Source organism: Oncorhynchus clarkii, chromosome 9, assembly GCF_045791955.1.
Source record: "Oncorhynchus clarkii lewisi isolate Uvic-CL-2024 chromosome 9, UVic_Ocla_1.0, whole genome shotgun sequence".
Lineage (NCBI taxonomy): Eukaryota > Metazoa > Chordata > Actinopteri > Salmoniformes > Salmonidae > Oncorhynchus > Oncorhynchus clarkii.
The window spans coordinates 29,988,786-30,002,713 of record NC_092155.1 but is presented as its reverse complement, the minus strand read 5'-3'; the positions used below and the strand labels follow the sequence as shown (position 1 = coordinate 30,002,713).

At 42.7% G+C, this 13,928-nt stretch overlaps 1 protein-coding gene across 5 annotated transcripts in view; it reads left to right on the top strand.

The window, feature by feature from the left end:
* Positions 1–12,871: 12,871 nt before the first annotated feature.
* LOC139416202 (VPS10 domain-containing receptor SorCS2-like) overlaps positions 12,872–13,928 on the top strand; it is a 337,490-nt gene continuing 336,433 nt past the window's right edge. For all 5 annotated transcript variants that reach the window (XM_071164599.1, XM_071164598.1, XM_071164596.1 and 2 more), the window contains exon 1: positions 12,872–13,281. In XM_071164599.1, the coding sequence (XP_071020700.1) occupies positions 12,904–13,281 (378 nt within the window). In that variant the 5' untranslated portion in view covers positions 12,872–12,903. The remainder of the gene's footprint in view (positions 13,282–13,928) is intronic.

Below are 13,928 nucleotides of genomic sequence, written 5' to 3'. Positions count from 1 at the left end.
CATTGAGACTAACAAGGCTGTCACAACACTGCGGAGCAGCTGTCACTTGTCTTTATACATGTCAAATCGCTACTGTTGCTTGGTGTGAGTCCTCTGTTTGTTACAAAAAAAACACATTTCTGTTGTGATTGACAGACAACTCCACACACTCTATCATGAATGGTCAATAGAGGGCACTGAAGCATAGTCTACCTGCCTGGCCTGGTCCCACAGAACAATAAAATGTGCAGGCTATAGTTCTACTGTAGTCCAGCATTGAAACACCCAAACCTCTTGTCAAGGGCCCAGAAGGAGAGAATGTATTTTATACATTAGGAAGACAGTGCATATTTCTGTCATGTCTGGATGAATGTTCATGACAGACAGAAAGACATTCATCCATCTCTACTTTTATTGACTGAATTCTTTGCCACATAAAGCGAAAGACAAAAAGAGAGCTGTTCTTTTGAGAGAGGCCGTGGCGACCCATCATTCAGGGCAGGTGGGGCTTGCCTGTTTTACATGTTATTTTGGCATTAATATCTGTCACATATCAGTTTGCAAACAATGTAAAAATATATATATATATCATTGAGTTAATAAAGTCGCATACAAACATGGTCTCTTTTTTGTTTTCTTGAGTAAGGCAGCTCCATAATGCAGGTGTTTTCAGCCTAGCTCAGTGCTTTCTGTGGTGGTGCGGCAAGCCAGCAGAAAATATGGAGCGTTGCACCATGATTGGCTCAGTGTTCTGTCACTCATGGGGACACTACGTCACCGCCAAGTCTCTGGCAAGGGTAGAGCTTGAAAATTCTAGCCCCTTGGGTGCTGCCATAGAGTTACATTAGAAATGCCCATCCAAGAAGGTCCTTGGCCACAGATAAAATGATGTCAAATCACGTTATATGTACAGTAGCTTTGATTGGACTGATCATGTCAACATCATACTTTAAAAATCTTAGCTAGCAGTCATCCTGAATCAAGTCGACAATATACTGGCAAATCAGTTTTAATCATTGTCATGTGAAGAGAAATAATGAAGATAAATTATAGATAAAACATATCGGTGCTCATTGGCCATTGGACATAAACATTACACAACAAGTTGGAAATCGCAAATTCAATAATGAGTGGTTTGGAAGGAATCAGTGACAGTGGCTAACTGCAAGCATTGCAAAGCAATCATTAGCCTGCTATTCAGTGGAGTGGCTGTGTGGTCCCAAATCTGGGATTAAGGGGCTCTTTTCCAAGTTTAAAATGCCGCACTCAAAACAACTGTTAACTCAGATCTGCGAAAACTTGACTTCAGTGAGTTCAAGACGACTGGGAAGTCGGGAATAAACAAGCTCCGACTGGGAAAACAAGTTTTGAGCCGTCATCCAACTGTAAATTGTAAATCCGGCCTCTTTCTTGAGTTACGACCTGAAGATCAATGACGTCATCATGATTCGGCCTTGTTATTTTCCTGAGTTCCCAGTTGTTTTGAAAGCACCATAAATCCAAAGAATGCCAGACTTTGATGACAAAATTTGCCCACGAAGGACTGCGGTGCCACTTTCCTGTTCAAGTGAGCACAGCAAGGCCTCCCAGGTGGCGCAGTAGTCTAGGGCACAGTGGTGCAGTGGTCTATTGCAGCGCTAGCTGTGCCACCAGAGAGTCTGGTGGCAGTGCACGCTTACCAAGGTCGCCAGGTACACAGTGTTTCCTCCGACACATTGGTGCGGCTGGCTTCCGGGTTGGATGTGCGCTGTGTTAAGAAGCAGTGCGGCTTGGTTGGGCTGTGTTTCGGAGGACGCATGACTTTCAACCTTCGTCTCTCCCAAGCCCGTACGGGAGTTGTAGCGATGAGACAAGATAGTAACTACTAATAATTGGATACTATGAAATTGGGGAGAAAAAGGGGGTACATTTATTTATTTTTTTGACTTAAAAAAGTGAGCACAACAAGGTGTATTGTATACTTCTGCATAAATGCTGTAATATGCCAGGGACTGTTGCTAAGAAAGCAATACCAAGTGTGTGTTATGTAGTAAGATGTTAGTAGCCCATGTGCCTCACCCTAATAATTTGGTATATTTACCGCTCTTAATTTCACCTACTGTTCTGACTTGGTGGTACACATGTAGCCTATGACCTGTTTTAGAGAAATGTAATCATCGAATATTGTAAGAGCTTTCATTGTCTGCTTATATGCCCCCTTTATTTATCCTACGGTTCTGACTTGGTGTTCAGGGAGAACACTGTAAGAACAGCCCATGTTCTGAATTCTGTCGCTGTATATTTCAAAAGTGCTAAACAAACAGTTTACTACGTTCGTCCTAGCTCGCTCATTAATGTCTTAATCGAAATTACGGATTCTCTCGTATCCGCTTGTCGTCCCCTTATGCCTTATGCCAATTGACATTAGAAACCACATTTGTTTAAGCAAGTCAGCCATATCAGCTATGTTTTTTTTAAAAGCTGAATTAACTGTTTCGCTGCCAGGCTCTGCTGACAGCCAGGTGAAGCAGTGGAAAGATGTTGGGACTGCTGTTGGGACAGCTTGATGCTTGATGTAGGCCCTAACAGTTTGTTGGCACCGTTTGTCACCGCTATAGTGCAATTCATGTATTGTTTAGTGTTTTTTTGTGTTGCAGCTTTGCTGGCATGCATCCCAGTTTATTTATTTTTTGCCCCACCAAGATTTACATGGTAAAAACACCACTGGAGAGAGGAATCTGTCCTCACTGCTATCTTCAGAGCTCATCAATGTGTGTCTGCATGTGCGTGTGAGCTGGGCATATTGTCCCACTGCAGTGTATGTTTGTAAGGGAAAGATGCCTTTTCCGTCTCCATTTGGGACCGTAAGAGTTTTGTTTTGCTTTCCGAGCTGCGGCACCATTAAATGTTAATCCGTCTCTGAAACTCCCCGGTGGTGTGGATAAAGATGGATTCCCTCTCATTAAATCCTTCATAAGTGTTATATTATTTGGCTTTCATTCACATTTTGGGCCTCTCGGGCTCTCATAGACACAGAACATTTTCACCTTGTGCATTGTGTTTACTGCAAAGTGCATTAATCAGTTTTAGACATTCTCAAAGTACCACATTTCCCCCCTATCTCCCTCAACCTCAACCACAAGCACATCATCCCAATAATTTAGACTCTGAGCAATGCACTTTATCTCGTTGGTAAGAAAACTTCCTTGGCATTTTTTCCTCACAGGAGTTTTGGCTCTTATCAGGCGACCTACATCTAACCTTGTGTGTGGGATAACTTTGCAGCTTAATTCACTGGTAAATGTGTCAGTGTGATCGCGTCATTTCCTCCAGTCTCCCTAGGCACAGAGAAAAGCATGAAATCCACCCTCCCTCTCTCCAATCCCCCTCCCTCTCCCTTGATTATGATTAAGATGTTGTTTGCCTAGCTAGGTGTAAACAGATCTGTCACAATTAGTGGCTTTAGAGAATGATGGTGTTCCTACTTCCCCTTGTCGTGGACCAACGGCACAGAACACCAGGGGTGTGATAGTGGGAGTGTCCTATAGCGAACAGGAGGTTGGTAGTATCCTTAGGGAAGAGCTGGATTGAGTGGGAGTTCTGTATGGGAAGGTGTGGAAAATATCCCACTTGAGAATAGATGCATAGGAGTTGACCATCCCTAATCCAGCTATAACGCTCTAAATTTCCATTGCGTTATTACTATTGTCACGCCCTGAATTTAGAGAGACCTTGTTTCTCTATGGTGTAGTTGGTCAGTTGGAAAATATAAATGGACTGTTTGAAAATGTGAAAAATGTATATATATATATATATATATATATTACATTTAAAATGTGAATCACATTTTTATTTGGCATACCCCCGACGGCAGTATGCGTACCCCAGTTTGGAAATACCTACTCTAGATGATGCCCATACAGTTGCTGAGACATTGTGAATGATCCATGTACTGAAGTGTGTGGAAGGTCCTCTCCTTTTCAAACATGGTTAAGAGACGTATCCATCAAATTGTGTAGTGTGGGTTTTCTTAGCTCCTGAGAAGGTTAATTGATATGCTATTGTAATTGACTGTTAGATAATGCTGTTGACTATATTCACATTCTTAGTTGCAGTTAAATGGTTGCTTTGTGTGAAGCAGAGGCTACTAATGCTTTCCAGTCAGTGCCTTTACAGCTACAGGGAACATGCCAAAAGTAGCTCAAGGGCCTTAGGTGCACTTTTTCTTTATTCACTGTATGCTGCCATGTCTCTCAGGTCTTTTGTATGCCCAGGGTGAGCATAGCACTTACCAAGGTCCTTCACTCATGTGCACCTATTATGATGTGTGTGTGTGTGTGTTTGTGTGTGTGTGTGTGTGTGTGTGTGTGTGTGTGTGTGTGTGTGTGTGTGTGTGTGTGTGTGTGTGTGTGTGTGTGTGTGTGTGTGTGTGTGTGTGTGTGTGTGTGTGTGTGTGAGTGTGTGTGTATGTGTGAAGTAGGAGAGAGTTTGATGTGTGTCAGAAAGAGTGTGTTTTTGGTGTGTGTGACTGTTCGCATACCCAAGTTGTCACATCCTGAACTGTTTCACCTGCCTTTGTGCTTGTCTCCACCCACCTCCAGGTGTTGTCCATCTTCCCCATGATCCCCAGTGTATTTATACCTGTGTTCTCTGTTTGTCTGTTGCCAGTTCAATTTGGCCTGCCCTTGACCTGTCGTTTTGTCTGCCCCCTAATACACTTTCGTTACTTTGACACTGTCTGCATCTGGGTCTTTCCTAAAACGCGATACCAAGTACTTTATATCCACATCCAGCACATCTACATTATATCCACAGACGACACTAAGCAGACACCCTGCGTCTTAAGCAGACATTATTAATTCCTATGACTGGGTCTACGGGTGGTTGTGTGTGTGTGTGTGGTGTGTGTGGGGGGGGGGGGGGGGGGGGGGGGTGGTTAGTTATCAGACTAGTGGTGTTTAATCTCAGACGACAGAGCGTGACAGTGGCGGCGTGGAGCCCCAATGAGGGAGGCCGGGGGAGAACGACCCACCACTTAATGGACGGTTACGGTCCTCACAGGGATACACACACACACGCACACACACAGACTACCCATCACACAGAACGAGTGTGTGCTGCTTAATGGAAGATTGAGGCCCTTGATGAGACACCCGCCGCACGGCGTAGATGAGATCCAGTGAGCGTCGGGAAGGGGAGGGTGAGGGGGTGATTGGTTTTAGACTAGCCTACTGAGGTAATTACTCCTCAGGTTACACGGGGTCAATCGCTGTCAGCCTCACTACTTCACTGGAACATCCCATTAAAATGTGTTTGAAATACTATTAGCACCCAATAAGGGTGTATGGGTCATGCTAGGGAATTGGAATGTATGACTATGTTATCACTGAAGTATTATATGGTGACATTCCAGGGTTGAAGATCTTGTCCTCCGTAGGTCAGTTGGTATAGCATGGCACTTGCAAAAGAAGGATAGTGGATTCAATTCCTGGGAGCATCCATACGTAAAAATGTATGCACGCATGACTGTAAGTCACTTTGGATAAAAGCATCTGCTAATGTCATTATAATATTATTATTATATTTTAATTTTACATGACGTGATATTGGCCGTGTATGCGCTGACTTCAATGTAAATTTGGTTTATTGGTTTTAGTATTGAACAGGCCATCAATGAAATACATACTTTATACAGTTAAGTATCATACACACATAGGATCAGAAGAAACACAGATGTAGGATCTTAATTCGATATAGTTTGCTACAGCAGGAAAATAATCCTGCAGCAACAGGAAATATGAATTATTACACTCTGTGGATTATAATTAATGGACATTTAATTTGTAGGCGTTGATACACAAAATCAAGTCTGACATATCTAAGTGGAAATGACCAATTTAAACCTCAAATACAATGCAAGTTTTAAATGACCTAACACTCAGAAAGCTTGCATCCAAACTGTTTGTGGCATGGCAATGAAAAAGGAGTTTGCAAAATCTCAAACAGACTAGCAACCCAGACCAGCATTCCAATCTACAGTATTTATGTGCTCACACTCCAAGTTCAATAGCATAACCTTTTGGTGAAGTAAACTCTGTAAATATTTCAACACGCTATGGGATGGTTGACTGTGACGGTGTAGTGTGTGAGTCTATAGTCAGTGATGAGAGTTAGGGGTGAATGCCGAGGTCTTGTATCACATTAACACACACCGCTGCCAACATGAAACCCTAGGCCCGTGTTCAACAAGCATCTCAGAGTAGGACTGCTGATCTAGGATCAGGTCCCACCTGTCCATGCAATATTATTCAGTATGATCTGAAAGGTAAAACTGATTCTAAATCAGCACTCCTACTCCGAGGTGCTTTATGAATACAGGCCCTGGCCCATCTCTCCACTGAGAAAAGCACCAAGCTAACGTGGCGCTACATGCTGCGTTAAATGGGAGCACTTGTTCCATGAACTGTCTTGGTAAGCTGGATGTTATTTTGATTCATGTGAAAGAGGTAGGTAAGGCCTATTCAGGCACTCTGGGAGTTCAATGAAGTGTTTATGAATAAAAACAACAACATATATTTCAGCATTAAAATCTTCACCAGGCAGGCAGCAGTAAGCAGTATACTTTTTTTTCATTTTCACTTATTAGAACGATAACGACAGCCCTATTGTAAGACCCAATGCATGCATCCCAGAATTTGTATTCATACCAGCCCAGTTGGTATTTTCCTCCCCCTGCTGCTCTTGTATGCAGCGAATTATAGCAGTATCAAATATTTACATTTTAGCCCCAGTTTAGGAGCAGCAATTTGAGGCAAGGATGCTGACAACAGAGGTCAACAGAGATATACACACACACACTCCCCACTGGGCGCACACGGGTTGAATCAACGTTGTTTCCACGTCATTTCAATGAAATGACATTGAACCAAAGTGGAATTTATGTTCAATTTACATCTGTGCCCAGTTGGTCATCATCATCTGTAATCTCCCACTGTGCTCCCAATGCCGTGTGTGTTGTGTGTGTTGTATTCTCTTGCATGAGAAAAACAAACAGAGACGAGAAGAGGGAAAGATAAGGGGTAGATGGGAAGTTAAAGGGCTAGGCAGGGACAAATATAGGTTAAGAAAAATCTGAAAAAAACACTAAAGAGAGAATGCATGACAAAAATAGAGAAAGATCCATTGATAACACAAAAAATGGATACGAGGACTTCGGGTATAAGGACTCCTCTCACACACCTCCTCCTGTCCCCTCCTCTCCTACATCCCTCCCCTTGCAGTAGGTCCAACACCATTAAATATTCAAACTCCTCCAGCTCCTCGTAGACGTCACGCGACACCTAAAACGGCTGATCCATGAACGGTAAATAGCCTGTGGTTCGCCATCTAAACCAACTAAAATAAACGAGCCCACAGACAAATTGGAGGACAAGGGCTACCTGGCAGTCATCAATATTTTACAGAGATGACCTTTTCCATATCTACATGTACAGGGACTCTACAGTGTTGTTAGTTGTGGGTTTACAGTATTTTAACCAAGGGTTAAGTACAGTGCTTTATAACTGGATCTATGTGGAACACAGGAGGTTGGTGGCATCTTAATTGGGGAGGATGGGCTTGTGGTAATGGCTGGAGCGGAATGGTGGAATTGTATCAAATACATCAAACACATGGTTTGATGCCATTCCAGACATTATTATACTGGCCAGGCTAGCGACCAGGTGCTTACCAAAGAGGAAGAGGTGAAGCGAGAGGTTTTACTCAGTTCAAAATCTGTCCACGAAAATAAGCCCAAGAAGTGAGGAATTTTCATATGGAGGTCAATGAGAGAGTGTCAAATTTGGTCAATAAAAAATGTAATTGCTAATTTGCTATGTGAGGTTTATTTGATCTAATAGAAGTTTCATACTGGTTATGTTGCTACAAGTGCGCTAATATAAGTGGACGCATGTGTCATTTTGGCAACTTTGAAAAAAACGGCTTTATATCGGAGTTGTGCCTGTTGCCACTGAGATAGATAGAGGAATCATCATGGATATAACCCATTTTTAGCATGGACGTTGCCATTGAGGGCTTTCACCATTTTAAAGTAGTCACCTGGGTGGGGATTCCAATTAGTTGGGATGCAAAGTTAGCCAGTGAAGAAGAAGAAAAGGTATTATTCTAAAATGGAGAGAACCTCAATAGCGCTGCCCATGCTAGCCCAGACGCTACAATAGAAAATGTTTGGCATTACTCAGGTACATCATCCTGAACCCTGCAGATAGAAATGTGATGTACAGTCTGTACTCCCAAAAGCATATTCTACATGTTCTTCACACAATAGCCAAACAATGTTACAGAAACCTCCAGATAGAAATGGCTATTTATTCACCCTGCTGTCCTTTTTTTGTTCTTATGTAAATGTTAAATATGCATTTATATCATTGTGTCAAGCTTAGTTTTATATACAGCTGATCTTCAACCTGGTCTCAGAGCATTTCGTATTTTTCTGTACGTAAACCCGAGACACTCCATTTAGTATGATATGTTACGTTTTGTATGGTATGTATTAATTTTTGTATATCCATCACCCCTTTGTAAGATATTTTATGAATTACAATTTGTATTTTATGTTATAAATTAGCAAAACGTACAATACGCTACAAATTTGCATAACGTACTATATGTTACAAATTTGTTAAATGTTTGATATGTTACGATTTCTAGCTAGGTGGCTAGGTGGTTAACATTAGCTAGACTCGGGGTTAGGGTTATCAAATCAAATGTTATTTGTCACATGCGCCGAATACAACATATGTAGACCTTACCGTGAAATGCTTACTTACAAGCACTTAACCAACAATGCAGTTTAAGAAATAGAGTTAAAATATTGACAAAATAAATTGAAGTAAAAAATAGAATAAAAACGAACACAATAAAATTAGTGAGTAGCAGCAGTGTAAAAACAAAGGGAGGGGGGGGGGGGTCAATGTGAATAGTACGGGTGAACATTTGATTAATTGTTCAGCAGCCTTATAGCTTGGAGTTAGAAGATGTTAAGGAACCTTTTGGACCAAGACTTGGCGCTCCGGGAACCATTTTCCGTGTGGTGGCAAAGAGACTAGTCTATGATTTGGGTGACTGGAGTCTTTGTCAATTTTTTGGGCCTTCTGTTTAGTATATACATCCTGGATGGCAGGAAGCTTGGCCCCAGTGGTGTATTGGGCCATATGCACTACCCTCTGTAGCGCCTTGCGGTCGGATGCTGAACAGATCAGGATGCTCTCGATGGTGCAGCTGTTTGAGGATCTGGGGACCCATGTGTTTGGACCATGTTGGTGATGTGGACACCAAGGAACTCGAGGGAAAGCTTTGTATGTGTCTCTGTGTGTGGAGTAATGGTGGTCTAGAGATTGTTTTCCTCTTGTTGCACATGTGACATGCTGGTAGAAATTAGGTAAAACATTTTCCTGCATTAAAGTCTCCGGCCACTAAGAGCACCGCTTCTGGATGAGCATTTCCTTGTTTTCTTGTGGCCTTATCATGTCTGGGAACGGGGTTCCGCCTCGCCAACAGCCAATGAAATTGCAGGGCGCCAAATACAAATCAGCAGAAATCTCATAAATCAAATTTTTCAAACATAGAAGTATAAGGCACCATTTTAAAGATAACATTGTCATTAATCCAGCCAGTTTCTGATTTCAAAAATGCTTTACAGTGAAAGCTCCACAAACGATTATGTTAGATCACCACCAGCCAAAAGAAATATCCGCCATGTTGCGCAGTCAACAGTAGTCAGAAATAGCATTATAAATATTAACTTCCCTTTGATGATCTTCATCAGAATGCAATCCCAGGAATCCCAGTTCCACAATAAATGTTTGATTTGTTCGATAAAGTTCATCATTTATGTCCATATACAGTACCTCCTCTTGTTAGGGTGTTTGGTAAACAAATCAAAACGTGCGTGCAACTTCCAGCGGAAAGGTCGGACGAAAATTCCAAAAAGTTATTTTACTGGTCATAGAAACATATCAAACTATGTATAGAATCAATCTTTAGGATGTTTTTATCATAAATGTTCAATAATGTTCCAACCGGAGAATTCCATTGTCTGTAGAAAAGCAATGGAACGAGAGCTACCTCTCATGTGAAATGCGCGTGACCAGTGTGTGACTGCTGGCAGACCTCTGACTCATTCCCCTCTCATAGTAGAAGCATCAAACAACATTCTAAAGATGGTTGACAGCTAGTGGAAGCCTTAGGAAGTGCAACATAACCAATATCGCACTGTGTATTCGATAGGGGCTGAGTTCAAAAACTACAAACCTCAGATTTCCCACTTCCTGTTTGGATTTTTTCTCAGGTTTTTGCCTGCCATATGAGTTCTGTTATACTCACAGATATCATTCAAACAGTTTTAGAAACTTCAGAGTGTTTCCTATCCAATAATAATAATAATATGCATATATTAGCATCTGGGACTGAGTAGGAGGCAGTTTACTCTGGGCACGCTTATCATCCAAAAGTGAAAATGCTGGCCCCTAGCCCAAACAGGACAGCTCGTTGAGTGTGGTATTAATGCCAGCATTGGTTTGTGCTGGTAAATAGACGGCTACAAATAATATAGATGAGAACTCTCTTTGTAGATAGTATGGCCTACAGCTTGTCATGAGGTACTCTTCCTCAGATGAGCAATACCTTGATACTTATTTAATATTAGACTTCGCGCACCAGCAGTTATTGACAAATAGACACACACAGTACCCCGCCTCTCGTCTTACCAGACGTTGTTGCTCTGTCCTGCCGATGCACGGAAAACCCAGCCAGCTCTATTATCCAGGTCGTCGTTCAGCCCCGACTCAGTGAAAGATAAGGTATTACAGTTTTTAATGTCCTATTCGTAGCATAGTCTCGACCATAGATCATCGAGTTTGTTTTCCAGTGAATGCACTTTGGCCAATAGAACCGATGGTAGTGGCCCTTTACTGCCTTGCTTCTGAATCCTCACAAAGACCCGCAACCTTCTCCCTCTGTACCTCCGTCTTTTCTTCACGCGAATGTCGGGGATTTGGGCCTGGTCTCTGAAAAGCAGTATATCCTTTGGGTTGGAGTCATTAAAGAAAAAAATCTTTGTCCAGTTCAAGGTGAGTATTTGCTGTTCTGATGTCCAGAAGCTCTTTTCGGTCATAAGAGACGCCAGCAGCAACTTTATGTACAAACTAAGTTACAAACAATGCGAAAAAACTAACAAAATAGCACAGTTGGTTAGGAGCCCATAAAACAGCAGCCATCCCCTCCGGAGCCATTATCTGAAAAGGGGTTAGGGGTTAGGGTTAAGCTTAAGTTTAGGTGCTTAGGAGTTAGGTTAAAGGGTTAGATAGGTTAAATGGTTAGATACTATTGCACTGTTGGAGCTAGGAGCACAAGCATTTCGGATCACCCGCAATAACATCTGCTAAATATGTGTATGTGACCAATAACATTTGATTTGATTTAACTTTAGGAGAAGGGCTAGCTAAACGGGTTAAGGTTAGGGTTAGGGGAAGGTTTATCTAAAATGGTTAAGGTTAGGGTTAGGGGAAGGGTTAGCCAACATGCTAAGTAGTTGGAAAGTAGCTAAAAAAAAAGTAGTACGTAGTTGAAAAGTTGCTAATTAGCTAAAATGCTGAAGTTCTCCTTGATGAGATTCAAACTTGCAATCTTTGGGATGCTAGCCGTTCATGTTACATGCCCACGAAACCAACCTACTTTAGTTTTGCCTTAAGTAACCATACAGAATATAACATAGGCCCACAGTACCATACTAATTTGAGTGTCCCGGATTGATGTTTACTATATTACATTTAGTCTATGAGTCCAGACGGACAACTTGGAAACCCCTGGAACACTATAAACACCAATCCATTGTCAGAGGATAGCAAAACAACAATAATAAAGCATGGCTGCTATTCAATGGATTGTTGCTCTCCAACACAACCGGCACAGGCAGTTCAGTCTGTTGGTGTAGACTATATGATGTGCATATTATCACGGAGCCCGTTGCAGACTCACAGTGAAGGGGGTATCCTTCCACGGGAAACTCGGATAAAAAAAAAACAAAGGGTGTGCAGTAGAGTAGGGTCAGTTACTGTATAAAAGGAAACTGAGACTGATATATGTTGGTGCTTTGTGTTAAAGCACTGTGGAGGTAAGAAGACGCTGGGGGTTCAAATCTTGAAATGAATGAATTATGGTGTTCTGTATTTTCGTTCATAAAAACTATTCTGCGAAATGTATAGGCCTAGTTTACGTTTAACATTAAATGTGGGCTATTAGTCGATTTTGCTTATGACGCAAGTGGCATCGATTTCAGCACCTGGGAATTGGACAGCTAGCCCAACATGATCGCGTGAAAAACCGAACACGGCCCCAACGACGCTCTTGGCTGTGGCACTTACAGTTTCATTCTACATGCTTGGTGGAAAACACGGAATAAGTTGGCTCGTAAATAACGATGCATCTGCTATGATCATCGTAATGTTTAAGTTACATCGCAGTTGGGAAAGAGGACCAGACCCAACTGCTATCACACCAATGGGATAGCCATCCATTAAGCAGAACGGAACTTCAATATTTTTTTAATGGTAAACGGCCTGAGTGAACTATCGTCTTTTATCCACCATCTTCGAGGATAGTAGGCCTATATCATCTCGTGTGAAGTGATCAAGTCAAATAATTGAGTCTCGTAGAAACAGCAATGTTTTTGCAGTACGAGATGCGTCACCAGATGGCGCCCATGCTATGTGCACGGCGCGCGTCCTCTAGTTGGCACACATTGACGACCACGTTGTTACCAGTGTCTGCCCTCGCTCCAATTCCACTCCCTCTCTCCCAGCTTCCCTCCCTCCATCCCTCTCTCTCCGCTGACAGTATAGCTATCTATCTTCCACTCACATCGCAGTCTCTGTCAGTATCCGCGGTATGAGCGCTATAGGCCTAATGGCGCGAAGCATGGTATCTCTGCGTCCGAAAGGAATCGTTTCAGCGCACCTGTGCTTGGCCGTGGTTATCGCCTGGATGTCATTGATGAGACCCGTGCTATGTGACAGCAGCGTTTTACACCGGAGCGACGGGGATCGTCTGCTTGACAGCCGCGGCGCTGTAGGCATAGACGGGGTTGACGGAGTGTTCGGACCGGGCTTGGGTGATAATGATGGGGACGCGGGCGACGTGGAATCCCCGCGCTTCAGGAGAGCACTATCCCAAGAGAAAGTGTCCCTGCTCAGCAGCTCGTTCGTGCTCAAAGGGGATGCTACTCACAACCAGGCGATGGTGCACTGGACTGGAGAGAACAGCAGCGTAAGTACCGGTCCCGTCCCGGTTCCACTTAGTCGCGATATCTCGGGTTCCCTGCTTGTAGCCTACACAACCCACCAGTCACCAAGGCACCCCATTCCGACGGACACAAGTTATTCTCAATGCAGTAGCTATACATGCGTAAATTATTTTCCGTCATAACATTGCGCATGGCATTGAATCAATGTAGAAAAAAAATATTATTCGAGTGCGCATCTAAAAGCATAGCCATATGGTATATGTTTACAACAGCTTATTTTCCTATTGTGTGTCCTGCTCCGAATGGTGAGAGAGAGGGCATGATTAGGTGCGGAGAAATGCGCTTGTCTTTTGTTTGGCTGCACATTATCATGACAGCCTGTTTGAACGGCGCGCACACTGGAGGCTGGTTTTTCTGTCCCACTCGGTGCCACTAGATTAGTGTTGTTGCCTGACATAGTCATATATGATACGAACGTGTGTAAATAAATATGTTTTTAGTAGCCTGTCAACCTCGAATGTTTCAGTGTATTCACGGCATTTGTCCCAGCAATGAATGGCGCATAATTAGAGGTTTATAACCTAGTTTCATTGACATGTGATGAATTGACATCTGTAACTGTATATTTTGAGCTTCGCAAGGCCGAGGTCAAGTCAGAGCAGGCCAATGT